The 26,564-nt window shown below is 38.5% G+C and overlaps 2 protein-coding genes across 5 annotated transcripts in view; both read right to left on the bottom strand.

Moving 5' to 3' along the window:
* Window positions 1-1,550: 1,550 nt before the first annotated feature.
* Window positions 1,551-20,357, bottom strand: mbpb (myelin basic protein b). 4 transcript variants are annotated; one of them, XM_088306423.1, is made up of 7 exons: window positions 20,093-20,357; window positions 8,227-8,331; window positions 8,085-8,111; window positions 7,580-7,609; window positions 5,355-5,438; window positions 5,247-5,265; window positions 1,551-2,447 (listed from the first exon to the last, which is right to left on the bottom strand). In XM_088306423.1, exons 1-6 carry the CDS (start codon window positions 20,210-20,212, stop codon window positions 5,263-5,265), a joined length of 369 nt encoding a protein of 122 aa, XP_088162549.1. In that variant the 5' UTR covers window positions 20,213-20,357; the 3' UTR covers window positions 1,551-2,447; window positions 5,247-5,262. The 4 variants fall into 4 exon arrangements, with proteins under 4 accessions (XP_088162549.1, XP_088162548.1, XP_088162551.1 ...); XM_088306422.1 differs by lacking the exon at window positions 5,247-5,265; XM_088306425.1 differs by lacking the exon at window positions 7,580-7,609.
* Window positions 20,342-26,564, bottom strand: part of LOC148329586 (myelin basic protein-like) — a 37,284-nt gene continuing 31,061 nt past the window's right edge. The window contains exon 4 of the mRNA XM_088306421.1: window positions 20,342-20,640. Within this exon, the coding sequence (XP_088162547.1) occupies window positions 20,342-20,640 (299 nt within the window). The remainder of the gene's footprint in view (window positions 20,641-26,564) is intronic.

Below are 26,564 nucleotides of genomic sequence, written 5' to 3'. Positions count from 1 at the left end.
TTGGCGTTAAGATTTATTTGTCTCGCTACGATTCAGGTAGTCGGATAGTTCCCCTCTCCTCTGTTGAATGAACAAAATTGGAATAAGAGAAAGTATTTGTGAAAGAGAGAAGCGAAAGCAAAATTATGTGTTCACATAGTAAACAATGCATTCACAAATCTCTTTGCCCATTTATGTATTTTACATGTTGTGTGTTACGTTTCAAATATTAGGCCAAAAATAAATCAAGTTCATGAACTATATTTGGTATCCGTCTCATCATATGGGGCTGGTTTATTCCGAGAAAGAATATTTGCTGTTTATGTGTGTATAAAGTCAGTTCCATAAATATTGGGACATCGTTGCAAATTTCAGCTTTTTACTCTAAACACCCCCACAGTGGATTTGAAATGAAACCAACAAGATGTACTTTCACAACAGACTTTCATGTTTAATTTGAGGGTGTCTAAATTAGGTGAACAGTGTAGTAATTACAATTTTTCTTATGCCTCTCAAAATCAAATTATATATCAAACTTTCACTTTTCAATACTGATTGGGAACAAATTAATTAATTAATTAATTGATAACATAACAGGGTCAAATACAAAAACATGATGAAATGAGAGTGAGAGCTTCAGTGCAGATTATCATTAGATTCTAATGCTGATCTCCAATGTTATTCAAAAGCAATGATTTCCTAATATGACAGAGATGGCGGTTTGTTCCTGAATGCGCTTGTATTTGAGGAAAAAAGAGTCTCATGCTGCTTTTCAGAAGAATGAATGTGCTCTTCTCACGTTAACATCAGAATACACCGGAGTGGCCTATCAGAGAGCTTGATCTGAATAAAAGATTAGAAATGAGTCATGTTTTTTTTTTTGTTTTTTTACACAGTAGCAAAAACATCATTTTTTTTCTGCAAAGCTGCAAAGACACAAATCACTTTATTCAACCCATCCAACCATTACCCGTACTGCTTCTCCTCACAAGGGTCGCGGGGTGTGCTGGAGCCTATCCCAGCTATCTTCGGGCAGTAGGTGGGGGACACCCTGAACTGGTTGCCAGCCAATTGCAGGGCACACAGAGACGAACAACCATCCGCGCTCACACTCACACCTAGGGGCAATTTAGGGTGTTCAATCAACCTACCATGCATGTTTTTGGAATGTGGGAGGAAATTGGAGCACCCGGAGGAAACCCTCGCAGGCACGGGGAGAACATGCAAACTTCACACAGGAAGGCCGGAGCTGGAATTAAACCCCACACCTCTGAAATGTGAGGCCATCGTGCAACCAGTCATCCACCGTGCATTCTTGTTCACATAAAACATCACACATTATGCAACGTATAAGGCTTTTATATTTTTATTTTCAGGTAAGTGGCTATTCAATTTATTAAATTGGCGGATCTTTACATTCATTCAAAGGGTACATTTGAAGTAGATTTACAGACACACACACACACACGGTAGATGGTTGCCACATTTTACGCACACAAACATTTGAAGTCATCTGGAATAAGAGTGGTCTGCATTTCTTTGAGCCATTATTTGGTTTCTGACATTCAGAATTTTTCACTAACAGTCGGGGAGCACCTTTTTGAAATTGTGTTTTTGTTTCAGTAATCCAAAAAAAGAAAACAGCAGTTGTTTTGAGCAGGCAAGAAGAGAGGCTGGACAGAAAGAGAAGAAGAAGAAGCTGACTTTTTAAAGATGAGCGATGTTCACAGAGAGAGGAAATTGCAATGTGCCGTAAACCGTCTAGAACTTATCAGAAATGACAAATCTGTGTTGCTTCAGTGCTCATTGCGGAAATTTTTTTAAAACGCTTGAGAAAGTCAGTCTATAACCACAATCAGTTAAATGATAAACATGCAGATCACGTTGAAGACATCACACTTAGCCGACACAGGAAGGTGGAATAAAAACATACAACAGTAATGTAAGTGTTGTTAATGGTGTCACCAAATTTTAACACAGGTTCCTGTTTATGTGCACAAGGAGAGTGCAAAGACGACACAGGCATGATGACAAGACAAAGAGAACGAGCAACCTGGTCCCTCAATAAGTAGCAACAACTGGCAAGTTAAGAACTCAAACTCTGCCTTTTGTCTCGAAATCCAGGTCTGATTCTTCTCAACAAAATTATTCGTGTGCTTTTAGTGAAATTAGATGGGACCAAAAGTGAAGCACATATACAGCCGTGACAGGTATCATTCAGGATGCACGAGAGCGGCTTCAGGGTCACGTTCAGGAAAAGACGTAGGCAGGCAACAGATTGTGTGCCAGTGAGGGGGAAGAGATAGACGTTTACACTATTTTGAGTTATCAGAATCAAAGGTAAGTTTTAAAGGTCACAAAGTTTCAATTTCTTCCTCTCCTTGCCCGCATTACTCATTCTTGTCATTGGTTTCATCTAGGGGGATGTTGGAACTTCAGCGTCTGGCTGGAGAAGAGCTGCGGCTCCCCTGCGACACAGACAAGACATGAGTGATGAGTATGTATTTAAATTGTGTCAAAAACTTCCAGGACTGGTGGCGCAAAAGATGTCTATCTAAGTTTTCCCCTTCAAATTGGCCAAACTATCAACCACCATAGAGATCATGCACCGTTTGCTTTGTTCTGTGCACGTGTAGAGGCGAGTGTTGTGGGCAGACAAGTTGTGGTTGCTTCACCATGAAAATGCAATGTTATGAGCATCCGACAGTTCCTGACGAAGACTATTGCCGTCTGTCCTGTAGCAACCTCCCTACTCGCCGGACCTGCCATTGGGTGCTTTCCCTTCACCTGCCGGTCAGGTGGCCCAGAGTGGAAAAGTTTGTCAAACTTGTAATGCTTTGAGGGGGAAAACTTGCAGTTTGGATTTGAAATATATCTTTTCTGACACCCATCCTGGAACTTTTTTGGACATACCTCAAAAGTGAAATGAAAAGAAAAGAAACTGTTATAGCTGTCAAGTGAGCCCAAGAGCGATCGGAATTTATGTCAACATAAAAATGGACATTTTGGAAGTAGTTGAAGTTATTATTTATTTTTTGGGTTTTTTTTCCCTTAATTTTCTTCATGAGTGGGGCAATATACTGTAAACAGCTACCGTAAACAGTTACATGAGGCGGATAAGCTCAAGCTCAAGATGTATATATATATATATATATTTATTTATTTATTTTTTTTCTTTAATGACAGAGGCAACAAGCTTGTCAGTCTGAAAGGAACTTTGCACAATTTTTTTCCCTCAGTCCACCAAAAACTTTTTATGGCGCTTTGAAGATGCAAAGCAAATGAGGTTACAGCTTTTCAACTTGTTTTTCTGTAAATGCCTCAGGTCAGATGCTTAAAATACAATACAAATGTATTATATTTAAAGAGAGGGCTTCACTTTAGCCATCTGCCTAAATTGAAAGAAGCCGCATTGATTTGCCAATCTAATTTAAAACGTTAATTTAAAACCTACGTTACACTCTCCTCCACTTTTCCAACCCACTACTTTATTTTTGTTCAAAAAGTATATGGATTGCCTGTAAAGATAATCCATGATTTGATTGGGAATGAAGCCCTCTCATAAAAATAAGGCTCTTTAGTTGGCTCTTTCGACTCATTGATTTAATATTCTTCAGAACAAAAAACTATTTCTGATAAGTTGGAATATAAATAGAAAGGAGAAATAAACTGTGATATATTTAAAAGGTAATTAACTTCTATCATCGTCCTGCCATGATTTCTCCAACTAGCCTACGCAAACAAGATTGAGAGCGTGATGCGAGTGAGCCAGTGCTAATTAGACACATTATATAAGTTTGTCAATGGTGTTTACACTCATGTAGCTTAATTGCAACAGTTTAGCATCTGCAGAAGAGGATGCAACCCCCAGGGAAATTTCATTCCACTTTTAGCATGTGCCAAATGTACTGCGAAAGTGGCCGACTAATTAACACCCCCGTAGCATGATGTCATAATCTCCCAGGCCTTTTTTTGCATTTATGTGTTTTGATTTTATTCAGTCACAAAAAATAAAGAACATATAGTCATTTTTCATGCCACTTGCCCTGGTGGCGTACTCGCTGGACTGCTTGTGAGCTAATCGATGGACAAATAAACAACTACATTCAACAACATGTATTCATACCTCTGAATATTTCATCCTCCTCAATTAACAGAATAAGTTTGTCTTTGGAATGTAGATGGATCCATGCGAGCATGGTGAGACCATACAAACTCCACAGGGGGGTGACGCATAGGTTAATCGACCAATTTCTCCTTTACAATCATATCACAACGTTAAATTCTAAATGATGTTATCGTAGAATTAAGTTCTGTATTAATTCCACATGTTTAAGGATGTTTATTATTGTGTTTATGATTTGACGCATTTGTAGTTGAAGGTTATCAAAAAGAGGAAAATAGCATTGTTTGATGCATGACTTACGTCAGTGCAAACTACAACTCGAACAACAAAAGACAATGAGTACAGATAATCCGTTCAATCAAATAAGAATAAATTGCAAGTAACGCTTTTCCATGTCTAATGTAAAATGAAACTAACTGTATAGACTAGTGGTTGATCTGTGATTCACTAAGACTGTTTTGAAAAGTAATTCTATGAAGTAACAACATGTAAAACATACCGAACTAAAATGACATTTTATACACAATGTTTTAAGACTTTTGTGCTAGTTGTGATGGAGTTAGCGGCTAATCGTTAGCCATATAAACCAAAGGAGAAAAATACTTCTGGAAAAGAACTTGATGATAAAGCATAATAATGTAAAACATACCGAACTAAAATGACATTTTATACACAATGTTTTAAGACTTTTGTGCTAGTTGTGATGGAGTTAGCGGCTAATCGTTAGCCATATAAACCAAAGGAGAAAAATACTTCTGGAAAAGAACTTGATGATAAAGCATAATAATGTAAAACATACCGAACTAAAATGACATTTTATACACAATGTTTTAAGACTTTTGTGCTAGTTGTGATGGAGTTAGCGGCTAATCGTTAGCCATATAAACCTAAGGAGAAAAATACTTGTGGAAAAGAACTTGATGATAAAGCATAATAATGTAAAATTAGTGCCCACAGTTGTGGGCCCAGACATGAGAAGCGAGTAGCATCTCCAGTGGGATTAGATATGCATTTGCACAAAGCTCGTAAAATATTTTGTACATGCTGAGCAATCGTGGGTCTTAAAGCTGCTGTGGACTTGATGAGATTAGGATGTTTTCTGAGCTTTTCAACCTTGAATCCAAGCAAGTTAGTTACTCACGCTTCTGTTGTTATCATCACTAAGGTAGAAACAAAAGATACATAATACGATTTTGGACTCTGAGAACGGGAAGACTTATTTAGAAATGGATTTATTTCTTTCCTTTACCATTTTGAAAATCCTAGTCAGGCTGCCTTTGCCGTCTCCTCCACTGGTCCTCTTGGCTTTAGCAGACTGTGACTTCGGGTCACCCTTGAAAAAAAGAATACAAAAATTCCTTGATGGTCAAGATGAACAAGTTTGGATGGGAATATAATGTCAAATTCAGAACAGTAGAGAAGGTGAGAAAATAAGATTAATGAGGTAACACGTAAGCTTGTTTCTGCTACTAAAGAATGAAACGAAGAAAGTTAAAAGATGATATTGGTAAACAATGTGAGATGTTAAACAATTAGACATTCATGGGATGGATTATCATATTTGCATTTCATAGCGCGTGTCTTGCCGGCACAGCTTCCAGTGCTTTCTGGGGTACCCTAATTCTTTTCAATTCAATCAGATATCCACTTCAATGTGTTATATGTTCCCATTGTGGTGCTGGCTCATCTCACACACGCATTGTATTAATGACTGCAATTTTTTTTTTTTTTTTTCAACAACGGTACTCAGATTATAGATTCAGCACCTTCACGTAAGCAAGCAGTGACGTCAGCATTTTCCCTGTCCGTTTTGATTAATTGATCGAAGTTGCTCAAAAGAATGTGATCTTAATTTTACACAGGTGACTGTATGGGAGAGGACGGATGTGGGATGTTATTAAAAGTACATTTTCAAGGTGAAGGTTTTAATAAAAATTGCACTTTGTGAAAATAGATGTGCCAACGCAATGGCAGTTTATTTTAATTTGATTGATTTATTTACCACGGCCAGAGCAGCAACAACTACTGTTGCAAGCGAGAGAGGATGGATTTTGTCTTTAAATAACAAGCAACTCTGTTGAGTATTATGCATTTTATTTAAAGTGTTTATTTTTCATCATGTTTTTAGAAAATTACTGATTGTGAACTGCTCTACTTCAATGTCGAGGTTTTGGAATGAATGTTTTTTGGCGGATGCTCCATGTTTTAGTATTGATGGTAATCTTCCTCAAATATCTCCATCTCTTTGCAATCTATGCCACGCGGTTATATTTTAGTCTTCAGTTAACCTACCATACGCAAAATGTTCCCTTGTACTTCTGACAAGTTTGTCCCAAAAAAAATAAGAAGATAAAATACGTTTTATTTTCATTCAATTTTGTGTAATTACTGTTAAAATGTTAGGTGTATTGTCTTGTGATAGTAGATACGCTGACCGCTAGCCGACTCCGACAGAAAAAGAAAGAAAAACAATACTAATCAGCTCACAAGGAGTCTGTTCTCTGTTGTCCTGACAGCCTTTTGTGCTCATTTCCTGACACCCCATTTTGTTAAGTCTAATTTATTTTGGCAACATATCTATACTGAACTTTTTACAAATCAAACATCTTAAAAAAAACGTCTTTGTCCAGTTACAGTATTTCCAATTGTATTTGTACAAAAGCAGGTTCTCAGGGTTCACACCAGTGTTATAACTTCGGGACTGCTAAGGGACACAGGGATGTATTATTCTGCATTACACATGCATTCAAATTATCTATAAATGATTAGTTTTCACTTTTATTCATTCACATGCAACCTCCACAGGGATTCCCAACTCGTGTGCCACAACTAATTAGTGTCATGTGAGAGATCATCAGTTGTCAAGAAATCACCCAACTTCAGATAATTGGCCCGAAAAAGATACCAGTGACGTATGGTGAAAGGCAGAACAATTAAATGCTCTTTCTCTAGATGGAAGGAAGTACATCATTAACCTGATGTACCACATACATATGTACTCTGTGTAAGTCTTGATAGCGCTCCAATGCATACAGCCATATGGGGGGAAATCCATGTCCCTTTGATGGTTTATCAGCATTATGCTCTAAGATTGTTTATTCAACACGCGTTTCAGATCACGTCTCATTATCAATATGCGAGAGAATTGCCGTTTCAAGTTGGTTTAACTAACATGGAGATGCAATCCTTTGGTACCTTATCCATCAAAATGAATATTGTCTTTTCCCAGCGACGTTCAATTTACATGAAGCTAACATCCTCATACACAATAGTGAAATGGGTGAAGATGGTCAAGATATTTAAAAAAAAAAAAGAACTGCAAGTCAATGAGGCAAAATGGCTGATGTGGTCGATGGAGACTGAAGAAAAACAGACAATATCAGGTGCGGAAGCTTGATAGAATGACCTTGCCTGACGCATTGGTTCAATGAGCCATGATACTGCTGTGATTTTTGGCGTTGTCAAAGCACCTACCAGACCTATCTTGGCTGCTAGTCCTCTCCACTGGACATGCCCAGAGACAAGAGACAAGAGACAGGGACAGGATAGGAAGTAAAAGGGAGAAGGGACTGTTAGATTTGCCAGTCTGTCTGAGGGGAGGGAAGAAGTCTCAGGGTCATGCGGGGTGGCAAAGGGGGATGAGAAAAGACAAAGGGAGAAGGGGTAGAGGAAAAGGAGAGCAAAGCGGAGGCTAACATTAAAACGGACACACGAGAACAGAGAAAAGCCAAAGCCTACCCCTCAACGGCGCCATCTACTTCAACATATCAAAACTATTTTAAGATTTCATTCCTGTCTTTAAAAGGTTCATTTCGCTATTTCTTAAACTTAATGTCCACATTTTCATCTTCCAAGTGTAAGATTCAAACCCGATAAAGCCCTGCCAATGCTGCTCTCATTTTTACATCATCATCAATATTATCCCTTTGGTAAAATGCATTCATCAATGTGTGTCATATATCATATTATGAATACTCACCCTTGACTTTGGGGGGGCGGGTGAAACCTGAGAGATATTTAATGGGAGAAATGAAGAGTTTGGACAGAGTTAATGAGTGCAGAGTTGAAAATGGCTCCTCAAAGTAGTTCATGTGAAGCCATCAGAGCTGCGCTTCACTCACGATGGTGCGGAAGAAGTGGACAACCGCATTCTCTGGCCCCCGCTTACGAGGGGACGTGGCAGACGCTTTCTGGGTGGTGGGAGAGAGGGCACCACGGAATGACCCCTTGAAAGAGACAAAAATATTGGACAACCAAATGATACACTAGTCTGCTCACATGTTTCCTATTACTAACCATAGTCACAAAAGACTTACCAATGACCTTTTGCAATACAGAGAAGGCAAGGAAGCTTTATATAGAAAGCACATTTCATACACAACTTAAGGCGCTTCACACAAGCAGACACAAAACCTAAATGCATTCACAAACGCAACAGCAGACAACTTTAATAAACAAAACAAAGAAAACAAAAGTAGATTACCAAAATCAATAGAAGTACGTACAATACATGGACAACATAATGACACATTAACAGACTTTAAATACATTTCAAAGTAAAGAAATAAAAGTAGGTTTCGAAAACAATTACTAAAAGACCATACAGTGAAATTGGTTTTTTTAAAATGTTGAAAATACCTCAATCAAACATATGAGGGGGGAAAAAAAGCGATATTTTTCACATGGCATTTACACTCAGAGTTGATTTCACTTCTGTTGGCCGCTTACTCCATTTGCGTGCAGTTTAAAAGTTAATTGCAGCTTCACCATGTTTACTTTGAACTAATTGACTCAGGTCTGCAGATCTTAGAGCCCAACTGGCTTTATATTCAATCGGCATTTCTTTAAAGGGGAAGTCAGCATATATATATATATATATATATATATATAATAAATCGACTTTCAAATATTTCTTTAAAAAAATAAATAAACATGACTTGGTCATTTTATAAGTAGCTAGCATGCTGAAAAAGTGTAAGCATCCCAGCCGTAGAACAATATAGGGGGTGGTATGAGAAATGTAATTACTGTCCGATGCTTATTAGGTGCTTTGACGTTTCTGTCCATGCCGTGCATAAAGAAGCATGGCCTTTCAGCAAGTTGGTTAATTACAGCAGCATAATAAACGAGCTTCATAAAGGAATTAAGGATCAAAACGATCATTTGGTATACCATCATTACTGTTGCACGCCACAGGAGAGAAAAATAAATACTTTTCCACCCTGGCAGTACGTTTATGAGCCACCTTTTTCTATGACCTCATTAATATCACACTAATGCTTATGATTAGATGTGGTGTGTGGAACAAAGATAAGAGTGATCAGACCACACATCAGGAGATTATAATGGTTTATAAAGGGCTTTTGATGTGTGATTTCATCATTTATTTGTTTGAATTGTGCAGCCACCTTCTTGTTGAAGCCCTGCCAGTGACCTCTTTATGATGTTCTCTTACTTCAATGTTATTTCTCCTCAAACGTAGCAGTCTGGGTGTTGCATGTGATAGGAGCTTGATGAGATCAAAGGAGGGAAAAAGAAGAACCTCTCAGCGTATGGCCATGTGCCTTTACTTTCATTCAGCTAAGCACAAGAAGAAAATGTAGTATCGCAGACTTTGAAGTAGGAATGCATGTCCGCCTCATCTTGTAGCTTTCTTAAAAGCATAGCTTATTATAGAATTCTAAAGATGTAAAGTATCAAAATCCAAATTATCCTCCCTGATCTGCTCAACTTTAAATGTTAAACACGTTCAGTATTTACGATCGCAAATCATTACTTAGTAAAAGGACACTAACGGAATAAAATTAAATAAAACTACATTGCACGTTTATAAAACTAACTTTGAATAATTGGAGAGAAAATGTCAGTTTTCATCTTTGGCAATTCATTTCATACGCAAAGCTTTGGGGTTGATTTTAAATGTATTTATTTCGATATTAACGGAGAAAGTCGAACCCTTGTCTCGGAGTTGTAGTCCTCTTAATGTATATCGCACAGAAACAACGTCATCAAGCAGCAGCCAATACAAAAGTACAAAGGTGCCAGCAGATGACGTTGCTCTTTGGAGAAAGGTTTGCGTGCCGTGTGGCCTTGGCTCAAATGGCTCACCTGCGTTTGTCGTTTAACCCAGGCTGGAATGCAACACTATGTAAAAGGTGCTTTCAATTTTTGTTTCGTATATGAAAAAAAATGTATACAGTACACAAAAAATAGTACACTGTACAACTGGGTTTCAAACTTTCATACTTCAACAAGAATTCAAGCCATGAATCCACTTTAGAAGTTGGCAACTTGGCAAGCAAGGCTTCCTAGCTTTATTATAATTCCGTGCATGTATGCATCTAACTTTGTGGACTGTTAAACGATACAAAGCACTGTCAATTTTTTTTTAATATATTTACACAATACTTACCATGGTGTTTTTCTAATCTTGCTTGCAAGTAAAACATCAATTTCGATAAAAACAAAAACTAACACTAAAACTATCTTAACCTAAACCAAAGCTAATTGTTTTTGAAAAAAATAAAACTAATATAAACTAACAAAGCCGCCCTGAAAACTAATTAAAAAAAAAAAAAAATTACAAACAAAGTGCAAAATGAAACAAAAACTATGATTACAATTCCAAAACTAAACTAACCCTGGTGTTGACCACACCAAGCCCTGATTGTGTTGTGAAACGAAACAATAGCCAATAAAGAATCAACCTGGAGCTCAAACTGGAGGAACACAAATACAGGTGCAAATGGTCGTTTAGTGTTTGTACTTTTTAAAGGGCAAGTACACCCAAAAACATTCTTAACAAGAATATGTTCTATGCAGCCCCACTAGTCGAAACACGACATTTTCATTAATGAGTTCAAGGGATATTCCGGTCGGAATGTTCCATTTTTCAACAAAAAACGTATTAAATGTATTTTTCTATCGAGAAAAAGATATTGGATTGCATTTACAATTTTATCTTTTTTTTTAAGAAATCAATGCAAAACTAAAGAGTTTAAAAATGTTTCCTGGTAATGAGCATGATGGACACGCTCCCCTCTCTCACCTCCCTCAATGTCTTGGTGGGAGTCACGGAAGGGATTGATGACAATTTGTCCATCCAAAGTCATTGTAAATACAGTTTGACACGTCTTGTCTGTTTTCTTAAATAAGTCACTAAACTACGTAAACACACTTTGTTTCCAGTGACTTTTTGTAAGGTTAATTGTTCATAGGTCATTATATATTACAATTTCAGTCATAAGCATTAGCCTGGCGTTTTTTTGTTTTTTTTACACCAAGGCCTTTCAAGGGGTACGCCTACACCAATCATCCAAAAATGACACGTCCAGCCCGACCGCACTCGGCTGTGGAGTCGGCCTCCTTGCTGGAGCTTTGGTGCTCTGAATTTTTCCAAAGTCTGCCCATCATCCATGCATCCATTTTCTGCACTGTATCCTCACTCGTGTTGTGCGCTGGCGTGCTGGATTTTTAAAAGTCCAACTATGAAATTTCACTAAGGCACGGCAACTGGGTTCTCCTGAAGCTTGCTCTCCGACATTGATGCTCCCAAAGCTGCCCCTAAAAAAGTGCCACACCGTGATGTGGAACGTTAAAAAAAAAAGAAACACCTCCAGGGTTTGTCGATGGTATCTGTTCATCCAAAACGGATGCCCACTCGCAGCAACAAGTGGTGGTGGAAGCAAACATACTCAACGGCACAGAACCGCATGTCTGGATTGTAAGAATTTATTCTGCTAACTTTGTCTGTTTAGCGGCCAGAAGCTAATTGATGCTTTGAGCAGTGCTGTTGCTTTTAACACCACCGCAGCAGCCGTGGGGGGGAAACATCCATGCCCGGCTTAACAAAACTTTAAGATAACATTTTCTCAAGACTATAACCAGTCGCCAATGAGGTTCATGGGTGCGTTCATGCTCTATTCCAGAGGCATTCAATTAAAAGTCACAGAGGTCCTCGACTAAAATTTCTTCCAATTAAAAGGTCCGAACCAAAGTCCGACTTCCCTTTATGTCTGGCCTATGTTCACATTTTTATATAGTTTCAATACTTAGTCATTTTCAACAGAGCGCACTTATATTCTAAATATTTAGAAATGTTCCCATTAAACACCTTTGACAGTCAAACAAATATAAGGCGTTTATTTCACATTCAAGAAAATGTGGCTCCAGGAACTTAAGGGTGCCACTTCCAGAAAAAACAGTAAAATATCTCCTGCGGAAATATATCAAGTGCTAAGCATTGAGTTAACATATTTTGCCTTTTTTTTTTCTTAAATCAAAGAGTTATCAGCCTAAAAAAACGGAAAGCCTAATTATCCAAGTAAACCAGGTCAACATGTTCAGTACACAATCAATAAAAATGGCTGTCCTCATGAAAAACTAATTAAAAAATGAGCTTTGACACCACTTTTTCTTTTGAATATTTTTTAAACTTCTCTTAATGAGAAAAATGAGTTGTGACTGCCCTGCCAGTGACTTAAATCTGGGTTGGAACGGAGTCAGGGCCATTGGGATTGGGTAGATTATTTCACACATCTGGGCTTTGTGTTTTCCTTTAAATAATGTTTGTGCAACCACATTTAAGCACTCCTTCACAACTTCCCCATCACTTGAACGTTTTTTTATGTTTCCCCCAAATCCATGATACTTTTACTGAATATTCGTTTGCATGCCGCTGGGCTGTAAAACGAAAATGTAAAAATCTCTTATACTGCACTCGAAGTTCGAGGTTTTTGCGTGCGCTCACCTCAAACTTCAGCGAATAACTTTGCAAAAAAGGGCGGTGCCTTGTTTTGTAGTCGCGCTTCGAAATGTTGCGACGGTTTCGGAGCATATGATGCACACTGGTTTTGAATCGGCTGCAGCCAGAACGAAACTAAATTTCTCCGTACATTCATTTAAAACAAGATGCATCGACCTCGCTAACTTTTTAGCACGGCATACTGTCAGCAGCACTCTCTTCCGGTCTGCTGCGCAATTGGTAGTGGATCGTGAACAAAAGATTTGATTGGCTCAAATGAGTGACGCCTTTTCCATATTAACTAGAATTGCAGCGCCAACGTTTGCGAATGCGCCCTGAAAAAAAATCATCATAGCTTGGTCATGGGTCCGGATCCGGACCACGGTCCGCCATTTGGTGATGCCTCCTCTATTCTGCTTCAGCCGGTGTAAGCAAAATAAGCGGTATATTTTGTGGCGGTGATCATGGTTTTTGCTCATATAAGCTTCCGTTTGATCCAAAATATTGTGCAGAACACATATTTTCACAGATTAAAGTGGACCAGAGTAATAATGTGAATTAGATTTTGGTGGCCATTTCAGACAACAGAGAACGGACAAACCAATCTATATTCCAATGCTTGCCTCCCTGTTGTGATGTAAACTGCTGAGACGGGAAAAAATAACAAGCTGAGCCCAAAAGGGCTCCAATTTGTAATAAATCCCATCACAAAAAAAGTCGTTAAATTGCTACAGAGTCTTTTAGGGGGTGAAGTTTAGTTCTGATGTCTTTTTACATACTTAGCTATTATATAAGTGCCAATGTTCACCCGGATGAAGTGTCGCTCTAAGCTGTAAAATGCACCTGTTTTTGCTCATCTCTGGGGCGGCCATTTTGTCATCTGTTGACTGAAAATGTCATAACAGTTGCTCAGTGCTCAGGTAACAACCAATATCAATTTAATTTTGATTAATTATTGAAAAATAGCAATGTAATATTTTCTTTCTTTCTGCCCTCCAAGTGGAACTTTTGTCAGGGCTCTAATTCTCAGTGCAACTATAACTGATGCACAAAGTGCATTTAATGTTAAAAAAAACCCTTAGAGTTGTGCAACAAGGACTTTGCTCTTCACATTAGCACAGCAGGTCTATGTAATCTCGTCACGCGTCAAACTCAAAGCCTGGGGCCAGATCTGGCCAGCCACATCATTAGATAATATACAGCACAACAAAGTTCAATTCTCATGTAAAATGGATCTGTGCTCATCATTTTGGCAGAATGCCAGGATCAAAATTGCAATTTTCTTCACTTCTTACAGACATTACTATGATTTTTTTTCCAAACAAATCCGTTCTTAACAGTAATTGAATAATGGTATTTATATTTGTCACTGCTTTCTATGATATCCGATTGAATATTTTCTATCAATAAAGATCAGAAATGCATGGGCAATTTGATAAGAGGAATAAGGTGAATATAAATTTACGCCCCTGTTCAAATGAAGTGTTTTTGAGATATAAAAGATGAGACCAAAATAAATCATTTTGACACATTTCCCTCATCAACGTCACCTGTAAGATGTACAACTCAGTCCAAAAAAAATCAGCCTTTTAGAGAGACTACAAAAAAAAAAAATAATACAATGAGGTTGTGCAAATGTGCACACACTCATAATTGGGGATGTGGCTGTATTCAGAATGAACCAAATCACATTCAAACATACGTTAAATGGGCGCCAGCACCCACCCACCATCATTAAGTGCCAAACCCAAATAAAGTTCAGATTTTCCTGATATTTTTCTGGGCACATCTAGCAGCACAGAACATGGTCTGAAAGAAAGCTACCACGGTATATCTCAGGGTAGCAGTCAGGAGAATGATACAAAAGAATATCCAAGGCATTACATATGCCATGTAACAAAGTGAAAACTGAAGAAAACTGGCCAGCGAGGCCGCCAGCAACCTTGAAGAAGCTGCAGGAATTTCTTGCAAATACTGGATGTTTAATACATGGGACAAGAATTCCCCATTTTATCCATTCAAGATGTTTGGGCTATGCAGCTGTGTCGCAAAATCCTTACTTTACAAAGAAAATAAAAACACTTGAATGCTCCCAACTACATGCAGGAAAATGTGTCACGTTTCAATTAAACCAAGGTTGAACCTTTTGGCCACAATTCCAAAAGGTAGGTTTGGCACAAACACAATTTTCATCATCAAGTACAGCGAAGGCTGGCAGCGTCAGGCTGTTTTTCTCCAGCTGGAACTGGGCTACGGCCCGACAGTATTTAAGGTGGATGTAATTAAGAACAGTTCTTAATATCAATAAGGTCGGGCTTCTGCTAGAAACAAAACATCACAGGAAAAGCTACAAGAACATCTCTATTTTCGACTAACCGGAGGTGGCCACTCCCATTTAACATGAGTTTCAATGTGATTGGTTCATTTTGAACGCACATCATCTCAGTTGTTTGATTTTGCTTCCTATCTCAATTTTTTTTTAAATGTATGTAGTTGCACAGGTTTTATGTCACAAACCAGTTTTGAAACTTGCTCTAATTTTTTAATATCAGGAAAAACCTTGGCATTTAAACAAGAGTGTAAAGTTATTGGTCACCTGAGAGAAACCAATCCATCACTACCACGTGACATACATTGACAATGAGCTTGACAATCCTGCCTTAATGCGAGGCTGGTTTGTCACCTCAACTATCAGAAATAGAAGATAGTGTCTGAAGTCCGCTGTCGGCAGAAATATATTTGTCTTGATTTGTTTTTGTGGTCTGCAACGCTGTGCAAATCACCCATGCAGTACATGTCTTTTACTAAGAAATTCTATTTAACATTCAGGTTAAAGATCAAGTTGTGAATTGTAGCATAGAAGCAAGGGCAGGCTAATGATCACAACCTGAGGTTGGGGGCCACCATGAAGTCACATATATATCACTTCATAATACATGAAACTGAATTCATCACTGAGAGGCCATGAATACCAATTCACAAAACTCATTTGTGGGTAACACAATAACTTTCCTATACATTTCCTAAATGTCTCATCATTTGAATGATGAGACATTTGGAAGAGACTGATAACCGTTCTTCCACTAACTCAATTCTGATTTAATGCCTCAATCTGATTTTCTTTTTTTAACAATTTCATGAATTGTACATTTCAAGTGGCACGTATCCTGTAGTTACATTCACAGAATGCATGAAACAACTCACCCAAGACTGCTATTAAACAACTATATATATAGGGGCTGTCAAAATTAAAGCGCTAACTCAGTTGATTAATCCAATTGTTTTTTAACTCAATTACATATTTTAACTCAAATAACTCAGCTTGATTTACTTAAAAAATTTTTTGCATACTTTGCAAATATTGCGCCATATTAGCTGTACATCTTTAGCAAGTCTCGGAACAAAACACCGTGTTCAAGTTCCCACTGGGCCTTGCAACACTGCTGGAGTGTGGCGCTTGTGGGCAGTTTTGAGAAATGTTTTGAAGAAAAATGCCTATAAAGATGTCTCCATTTAGATCGTATTCAAGAATCAAAGAAAGCGATTAGAACAGTCTTTGAATTGAATATACTTCATATTTGGTGATTTTGCATCAATTACAAGATATTATTCAAGTAATTATCTGTTACAAGCTTCGCAAAAAACAGTAGTTGAAAAATGTGATTAATCCCGATTAATCATGGAATTTTTTGTGAAAGATTAATCACTTGACAGCACTATATATATATATATGCAGGGAGGGGTAAATTTGAAAATGTGTAACACAAATGGAAATGCAACGTGAGAAGTTAGGCACCATATCTGAACAGGACCTCGTTTCAGCATCATGAATGTAGTGAATCAAGTGTCATAACTTTAAAAAAAAAAAAAAAAAGAAAAAAAAGGGGTGCAGTTAGATTTGGTTATTTAGTGCACATCATTATCGTAAAATTTGTAAAACAATTAGGTTTTTGTCTAATACAGTGGTGTGGTAAATTAAGGGCTGGTCGTGACAGGATTTCTCAAAGTATTATGTAAGGAATTCTGGTTGACACACTCTTTAGCATTCAAAAACAGTATGGAGCTGAAATTATTAAAATGATGGAGCTTCACAGGTATTTTAGGAAGAAAACAAAGTGTTCTTTGTGCCAGTTTTTTTTTTCATATACTACACTGTCTTATGAAAAATGAGCAGCTTTGTTGGTGTTGGTACTCCTTGCTAACTTGACTGAGAGAGCCTTCAAAGACCATCTGATAGTAAAATATGCACACGGAGATTGTATAAACAGTGTTGGAATATGTTGTGCTCAAAAGTGAAATTAAAATAAATTTTTTGTTGTTTTGAGATTGTTGCTTAGCTAATTGAAAACAGTCATCTTGGGTCACATAACATGTAAAAGCAGTACATTTCTTGCTCTGACCATGAAAATTTCAAATTGTAAAGTTGCATAAAAATAGAGCAACATGGTTATTTTTTGTCAGTCATTAGGACAACGTCAAAAAGTTAAAAGTAAAGAGAAGCACAACACTGGGCAGCAAAGCAAAACAAAAACAAAAAAACGGTGAATTTGTTCAAGATTTTTTAATCAGGCAATAATCCAAAAGCTGAGAACAGGTTCAGGCAAGGAACAGTTAACTGGTCTCAGGAAAGAGTTCACAGCAATCAAATACAGTACAAGTATCCACTGTAATATTGACACTTGGAGGTCAAAGACGTGAACCTGAGGCAAGCGACTGATGTGAGGGAGGGAGAGTGTGCCCCTGCTCCCTCCTCCATCCAAGACACTAGAGTTAAAATACAGTCTCATTTTGATGTCAATTCCAACATTTTTTTTGCTAGAACCTGAATCATATAACCACTGCTCAACAGGACAATTTTTTCTGCAATTTCACAAGTCTTTCTTTTTGTTAAAAGCTAAGATTCACGCAGAAAAATGTCTCTCCCGTTTTAGATGTTTTAGCATTAAAATGCTACATTTTCCTGCAGCTGAGAAAGGAGGCCAGTTTTTCTCCACTTTTCAATGCGCTCTATATGACCATCAACACAATAATTGGAAGTTGGAAACACTTTAAAATAAACGTAAATGGATATATTATCAGACCTGCAAACTTTGCATCAATAAACTGACATGGATTTTTTCAAATCCAAGCAAACATCTAGACAGTTATATTTCAGGCAGGCTTTAAGTGTGATTTAATGTCCTAGTCCATAAATTAAACAAAAATGCTGAGAGCAGAAAGTGCTGGTTCCTATTGGCTTGAGGCAATAGAGGTGGGCCAACTGCATCTTAGTTACTTGAGCTGTGAACACGAATTATATGAAGGCAAACCCTTGGTGAGTACATACGGTATATATCTTTCTATATATACACACACATATATATATATTTGCTGGAAACACTTTAAATTACAGTATGCCATGTTTCCGCAATTTGTTTCATTAACATGTTCCCTGATCAAGCTTATGATTTTCCCAAAAAATGTCTGATAAATAAGAATGAACTAAATATTTATGGTAAATATCCCCGATTATCTTAGCCACAGCTGACATCACAATAGTTGAGAGGGAAGATGCATTTACACACTTTTTAGTGATCTCCTTGCTCTTATTTCTCCAAAACATATTGATATGTGCTCGGCAGGGACGAGCAGAGAAAACAATTCATCAATGGGAAACAGTTCGTGGCACAGTTTCTCCCTGGTAATAGTTATCGTGTTTAATCAAAAACAAGTGTCAAACTAAGCTGAATCACATGAGGTCAACATCTGTGTCCTCCTCCGGACTTAACAACAAGACGCTTGCTTTGGATTCAGCGTCAGCGTATCACAGCTGCGGTGTCACAGCTGAGGAGTCATTGGTCCATCAAGTTTGGAACTGGAAATTAGTTGATGGCACAACTGTTGCAAAAAAGAGCCACTAAACTAAATATAGCTTTGCTTTTTATTCAATGAGGAGCATCATTGTAATGCAACTGCAAAATGTTGGGATCCTGACAACACAACAGTGAAATTTTTTACAACTGCCTTTAGACTAGATCGGTCTGGACTGATGACATTTCATGGTACCGATCAGCGCGCAAAGAACTGAAAGTGCAAGTCAACCAAGCGAGTAAAGGCGTCAAATAGTTGCCGGTTTTTCATTTTGTAATATCATATTATGTATAAGCCGACCCTTAAATCTCACTGAGCGGCGAAGGCTTGCGAGCGTCAACAATCTTAACCAATGTTTTTTCATCAGAATTTGTTGAAGGTTGCAAAGACGTTCGCAAAATTATTAATAGTCGCAAACAGTTTTTCTTGTTGCTGTTAAATTTTGAACGTGTTCAAAATGTCTTTGCGATCAGAGAAACTGTTTGCAACCATCAAAACTGTTTGCCAATCCTTTAACAAACCCTGACGAAACACCAACAACCGGGCCATGTTTAAACTTAATTTGGCAGGCCGAAAGGAAAAGACGATTTTAGATTTAGAAAAACAACCAATCATAATCAATGTCACACCCGAGGACAATTCATAGTCTTCATTGACGCAAAGTGTGGAAGGAGGGCGGAGTCCCTGCAAAAAACCCACACGGGCGAAGGGAGAAACATGCCACCTCTGAACTGAGATTCAAACCCAAAACTTCAGAACCGTGAGGCTACAGTGCTAACTCCTTGGCCAGCGTGCTGATGTGACATTGTGGTAGTACACAAACGACAAATTATTCAAACGCTCTCCTTGTCCGAATATTTTTGAATCAAGCTAGCAAATGTTTCAGAGGTCATCATTGCTGTCTAATAGAAAGATTTCTAATGATATTGGAAAAAGGTTTACTTATTAACAATCATTTTGGAACATCCCAATCCTGTAATACGTTGGCTCTTAAATCCAGATTATCAAACGTTTAAATAAACAAAGCATTGCAATTATATCACCTGTACAACATTAACTAAATACAACCGAACAATAATACCACAGACTTTAGTACCATTCAAACAAAAGCATTGGAACAGAAAAAAAAAAACATATCCGTAAACGATTCAAAATCACAACTTTTGTGATAATAAAACAGTCAAAGCAATACAACCCCAGCCAAAGTTAATTTTATGAAAATTCACAACCCAAAAACAGCGACTGACTGTGAACTGGAACAGAAACACCAAAACCTATCCGGATGATTTTGTTTTTACCAAATTATTTTGAGCTAAGCGCCAAAGTGGTTCCGGAAGAAAATTGATTGAATGAACGGAGATATGTTTTCCCTTCAACTATCCCTGCCCCCTCACCTTGCTCTTCTTCTTTTTGTCCCCTCCAAAGAATTTTCCAATCTGATCCAGAACGCCGGGGTTCTTCTTCCTGCGGCCCAACCCGAAGGCGGCCTGTGTGGAGCTGCTTGCGGATGCCATGCTTGTGAGGGTCGTAATTAGTGGTGAAGTTGTCAAAAGTGAGGGTTCACGTCTCTCTTTCAAATGAGAGAGCTAACGGCAGAGGATACAAATGAGATGAGATGGAAGCGGGAGGGAGGAAAGGCTAGCCTAGTCTAAGTCCTGTTCGGGGCTCTCCGACCCGCACTCTGAAGCCGCTCCGCTGTGCTCCTGGATAGTCTGCAGCTCGTCCGACTCAGAGGGTCTGTCTTTGAAGGTGTTGTCCTCTCGGCCCGGGGCATCTCGGGAGAAAAGGCGGGCCAGGTGGGGGCGCGGTGTGGCAGCGTCAGGGTCAGCTGTGCTGGCGGAGATCCAGGCCGAGCGGGGGCCCTCAGCGCCTGTGGAGTCAGTCACCACCGGCTCCTCCGAGATGCAGCCATTGTTCTTGTTTGCGTCGCTCTCACCCGTTCCTGCGAAGAAACAACAGGGGTCACTTATGGGCTCGGGCCTGCATGGCACACAGCACACTGCAGTGACACAATGGGCCCTTTTGACGACACTGGGCCCTTCCTGCTGCTGGGTTAAGAGGTCCAAAAACATCAGCATTTGAACCAGAATGAACCTTGACTGATCTGCTAGGAGAGTCATAAATTCTTACCTTTAATTTTTTGCCTTAGTTTTTCACACAGATCAATAAACCCTTGTAAATATCAGACAAGGTGACCAATCCTTCCATGCAGGGTGATTTTATGTATTCATTGGGGGGGGAAATATTCTAAGATATCTGACTCTGTGTATTTACCCGTCTTGTTAAATCATGAATTAAATGTAGCTAATGACATTTTTTGAAAAGCTGAATTCATTTTTACTGAACACACCCAGTGCTGTTTACCTCTACATCTGATCAATCAATAAATAACTTAACCTGTCTAACAAAATGAAGTCAGCCAATCTCAAAACATTTTGACAAAATGCCACAAGAACAGATGCGAACTAAAGTAATTGACATTGAGCAGACTGAAAATGATTACAAAGCCATTCCTTAAAGCTTTAGGACTCCAGTGAACAGCGGTGAGAGCCACTATCTAAAGAACAGCAATGACACATCCAGGAGGTCACAAAGGAACACAGGACAACTTTTAAAGAACGTCTGGCCTCCCTCGCCACAGTTACAGTCAGTATTCATGACTCAAAAATAAGGAAGAGATTGAACATCCATGGCAGAGTTCCAAGTAGAACATAAAAGCTTGCAAAGAAAACACATGATTGATTCCCAAGACTTTTTGGGAGAATATTCTATGGATTGACAAAACAAAAAGTTGAACTTTTGGAATGTGTGTTTCTCTTTATATCTGTCATGAATTGAGCATTTCAACAAAAGAGCATCATGCAAACTGTCAAGCATGATGGTGGTAGTGTCATGGTCTGGGGCTGCTTTGTAACTTCAGGACCTGGATTACTTGCTGTGATTTATAGAACCAGAAAATCATGAGTAAGAATGTTCAACCATCAGTTCACACTAGCAAGTCAACTAGTGAAAGGCTAAATAAAAAATAAAATAAAAATGGGGTTTGAAGTAACCTAGTTATGGTCTGGACTTGAATCCAATTGAAATTCTGTGGCGAGGAAGAATGTGCCAAATGAGCTCCACACAGATACGAAAGGCTCATTGCTCATTCAGTTATAGAAAATGCTTGATTTCAACTGTTGCTGCTGAGGGTGGACCAACCAGTTATTAGGTTTAGGGGGGCAAGTACATTTTCCATGCAGGGCCAGGTAGCTTTGAATAGTTTGTGTCCTGTGTCAGCCCCAACACCTCCTATTTAATTTCACCTAATTAATTGTGCTTGTAGCCAACCTTAATTTAACCGCACGGGTACATACAAGTAGATTTTACTCAATAAAATGAATGTAGAGCACTGCTAGACATCTCCTACAGCAGAAGAAATCCAGTGCATTGCTGCCAACTCAACAATATACACACTGTACTGAGGAGGAATGGTGTCGCACTACAGGAGACAATATGCATGCTAATATTGACTGAAACAACGGCCCATTGTCAGAGCTGCATAGTTATTACAAAGGGACAAAGGATCTTGTGTCACTAAAATAACTCCTATAAGTATGGATTTCAACATGGTGGCACTTACCAGATTGGGGACCCAAGAGCTACAAGACTGCTTCCACATTTTAGTTTGCAACAATACCGTACAATAATATACAATATGGTCTTTCTGCTCCTTAGTTTACATTGAACACATTCATAAACAGTAGTCAAAAAAGTAGAAATGAGCTTTTCCTTCACTTTATTGAAGGAATAAAAGGTTTGCTGAAATGTTTCTTAACATCTACACTGAAAGACGACAGTAGGGCTGAACAATTATGGAAAAGCTAATTGCAATTGCAATACAGGTTGCCTTTTTCCCGCCCAATGCATTTTTCCACAGTTAATCTTATTGTGTAACAATAAACAATATCAGATCTGTTGTGCATTATAGAATACTGAGGTGAAGGCAAGTGAAGCAATAACTAATATGAAAGACAACATCTACTACTGTTGCAGGTATAAACTGGCAAAATAAATGCATTTGCAGCTCGGTAACATAACATCAGTCTGCCACATGGGTGTGGCGTAAACATCAGTACTGTATATATTATACTATAAAGGCACAAACTCAAGTGGAGACCACAATAAGAATGTAAACAAAAAAGCTTTCCCACTTCCTACGTATCACTTTGTTTCACGAGACATGATCTAAACGTGGACTGCACTTCGTAATCACTCAACTTCTTACATAGACTGAGAAAAAAAATAATCCAGTAGTTCTACCACTCCCTACATATCACTTCATTTCATGAAACATGATATGTGAACATGGACTGCACTTCTTAAATCACTCAACTCACCATATAGACTGATGAATAAATAAAACGTACAAGCTTAGCCAATCTTCTGTTACTAAGGAAGGAAAAGTTAGATATTACCAACTTATGACGTAATATCAAGCGCTTCTCTGCGGCGTCTCATTAAACATTTTTTGTTCGAAACATACGGCCGAATTTATCACGTATTCATTCATTTATTCAATCATTCATTTATTTGACCGCTTGACAACTTTTCATGCATGCGTTTTTATTTGTTGTGGTTCAAGTAGCCCCACCCTTTTGTCTCTGCGTGTGTGCGATAACTTCGAAGACACCCACCTCTTTCAACGGAGGTACCCCCTTCCTCACACACGCCCTCCGACATAAGACGGCACCATCACAAAATACAAAAAAGACAAACACGGTGAGGCTTTTTTTCACCACAGGTTGCATCTCAGAGAATATCGGTATGGGGCCACTTTTCTGAATATCATACGTATCTAGGTATCAGTATTTTGAGAACACCCCTTCTTACTAGGTTATGAATGGATCATCTGGTTGCTTTTCCACACATGGTGTCGCATAAAGCCAAAAGGAGCTCATGCAGAAAGTTACAGCGCAATATCAACATTTTATTCATTTATAATAGCTTATTGCAGTGCTTCTCAAATAGTGGAGCAGGTCCCTCTCAGGGGGGCGCGGTGCGATGCTGAGCGGGGTGCAGATGACCCTGGGGAACATGCTTTTTTTCCCCACTGAACTACGATGAAGTGTAATTGCACCTCCACTCCAGTAGTTGGCAGTGGCGCTCTCCTTGCCCATTGTGCACAGCAGGTATTAACTCTCCGGTGTAGCTTTGTTTTGCAATGAAAATGCTATGATTTATAATTGCGGCGGAGATTGGGTGGTGGTGTAGGGGGGGCACGAATTGTTTTCATCTCGCGAGGGGGGGCGTAACAGAAAATAACTGCGAAACACTGGCTTATTGTGAGGTTTAAAAATAAGGTGGCACAGTAGCACCTCCTAGAACATGTTTACAAAGCATCCCAGGTTGTACATTTCACCAACATCTATGAAGACATATGTAAAAGCACAAGATCTTGAAGTCAAGCAGGCAACTGGAGCCTCTCAATTTCAATATGAAAGTTCATCTCACGTCGGGTGCGGCGTGGATCAGTGGTAGGCGGGTCGTTTTCCAAACTAGAGGTTGTGGGTTCGATCCCCGGCCGTGTATGCTATGCTATGCTATACAAGTGAAAGCCCATTTACCATAAAATACATCGGTCAAGAATATGATTTGGATGTGAAGCTGTGAACTCGAGAAAAACTCAAAACATCTCCACCTGATGTGTAGCTATCACTTTGAGAATACTACTGCTCCAGAAGCAGCACGACATGCAAACATGACCAAGTGCTAATTCCCACTAGTCTGGTGGGAGCAGCTGCAAGAGTGCTCCTTCCATTAATACCGGATATATTCATGAGATGAAATTCGCATGAGGAGACAAAGATATGGCCATATTGGACAGTCCATGAACCTCTTGAGAAAAATACACTTCTACAAAATATCTCATCGGCACATAGAATAATTGCCAAAATCATATTTCAATTTTTGGGGAAAACAAGAACAAATCAATTTTTTTAGAAAATACATTGTGAATAAGCAAAAGGAAAAAATACCCTTCCTTAAAATAAAAGGGGCTTCGTCAGAACGTGTTATGACTGAGACATTTTTTCTCTTAGATGTAATTGCAAACATAAACATTTTTTAAAACGTTTTAAGATATCTTTATTACCTTTAAATTAGAATTGTAAAGAATGGGACACCAGGAGAGTTTCTCTCACAAGAACAAAGTGGTATGCTTAGGTTTATGCATCCAGGCATACGGTCACAAAAAAAATGGGTTGCACGCTGCCGACTTCTAAGCGGAGTGAGTGTACACTGCAGAAATACGGATGTGAAAAGCATGACAAGACCATTCCAGTGCCTCGTTGTTGTGGAGTGGAAAAACGATCCGGTTGGATATTTTCCATCCACGGGAGGCTTTAAGCGGATGTATTTTTCCGGCTCAAATGCAATTAAGGGTAAGCATAAGAAAGAGTCTAGTTAAAGTACCATATATTTTTCCAGTTGATAGGACTTGTATTTGATTGACAGTTGACAGCTGAGTGGGGCGTGGTTTCAGCTGATTCACTGGATACAATAAAAGCGTTTGAGAACAGTGAGAATGGATACATTTTTCAAAATTTTTTATACACTTATTTTTTTCATTAACATATTTGTTTTTACTTTACAGGGACTTTGACTAATTCATTATTGTAACTTCACATGCAAGTTTTGAAAACTTTGGTGTGCAGTCTTTTGGCACATGCTAAAATGATGAGCAAAACTTACCTTAGGTCAAAATATAATATGTTTTAAATTTTGTATAGTGTAGCATGAGACCGAATTAAACATTAATTTAGATTTGGTTAACAGTTCTCTGATCAGCTCAATTGGGAACTTTAGAACAAAAGGAGGAAGATCAACATCTTGATGGTTTAAGGAATGCAGAGAGTGGGCCTGAAATCTCATGAGTTTTCCTCCTCTTCCTTGGTGTGAAGAGGATGTGAAGCAGAGCATTGTGGGACTATGGAACGGAAAACATTCCTTTGAACAAACATGAGGAATGACAGTACGTGGCTTTGGACCAAAACTCCTACCAAGCGGCTAAAACCCCTCTGCTGCTACATTCATGCTGGATTTGAAGCACCCACAATGCAAGAAAAGACGCTTCACTGTTTCGAAAAACCCATTCAGCATTCAGGTCGTTACAGATGTTCTGACGACGGAACAACAAGAACATTCTGCTTTCCTAATCGGCTCCTTTAATGATCGTGACCTCCCATTTGAAAATTGACTTCAAATGATGTTTTTTTTTTTTTATTTTTTTTTTTTAACTTATGTGAATGATCAGATGTTTTTTTTTTTTTTTTTTTTTTTTTTTTTTAACTTATGTGAATGATCAGATCTGGGGTCAAGTACAATAACCTTTCTCTCCTGCTGCATGTTTGAGAGGCGGGTTTGGGCCTCATACATGACATTGGCATTTCAATTAATGTGCCAGATATAAGTTAACTGCCATATTTGCATTATGCAAATTAAAAGGAAAGCTTGGAAAAGGCATATCAAGAAAGTAGTCAGTCATACAGTGCCCATGAATTCAGAATCAGAATGCCCTTTCTTGTCAAGTAGGGACACGTAGTTGTCCAACTCGGAAATTAACGTATTAATTGCATTCAGTATTACAAGATGTATTATTCCAACTATGAAAAGCTTTTTAATTTAATTTTCTCAATTATAATCCATCAGGGGTGAAATCATGTTCCAGAAGCAGCCCAAAGATTCAGAGCTGCGTAGATTTTCCTCTTTGACCTATCTATTGGGAACTCTGTGTTCTTCATATTATTCAAAAGTCAGTGCAGAGATGATAATTTATTTTCCTGATGTAAAACCTCTAAAGTAACCAATCTGTGGCGATGTGTTACT

The sequence above is a fragment of the Idiotropiscis lumnitzeri genome, chromosome 10 (assembly GCF_059441095.1).
Source record: "Idiotropiscis lumnitzeri isolate Australia: NSW breed Sydney's pygmy pipehorse chromosome 10, RoL_Ilum_1.0, whole genome shotgun sequence".
In the NCBI taxonomy this organism is placed as follows: domain Eukaryota; kingdom Metazoa; phylum Chordata; class Actinopteri; order Syngnathiformes; family Syngnathidae; genus Idiotropiscis; species Idiotropiscis lumnitzeri.
Note: the sequence above shows the minus strand (reverse complement) of the source record. Positions and strands in the feature narration are given on the sequence as shown.

What these genes read in the sequence shown, in the direction of transcription:
- mbpb (XM_088306422.1), bottom strand. Translation starts at nt 20,212, where the DNA reads ATGGCATCCGCAAGCAGCTCCACACAGGCCGCCTTCGGGTTGGGCCGC. An exon ending in ACAAAAAGAAGAAGAGCAAG is followed by an intron (nt 8,332 to 20,092) that starts GTGAGGGGGCAG and finishes GTCTCTTTCAAG; the next exon opens with GGGTCATTCCGTGGTGCCCT. An exon ending in TAGCAGCCAAGATAGGTCTG is followed by an intron (nt 5,439 to 7,579) that starts GTAGGTGCTTTG and finishes CTTTTTTTCAAG; the next exon opens with GGTGACCCGAAGTCACAGTC.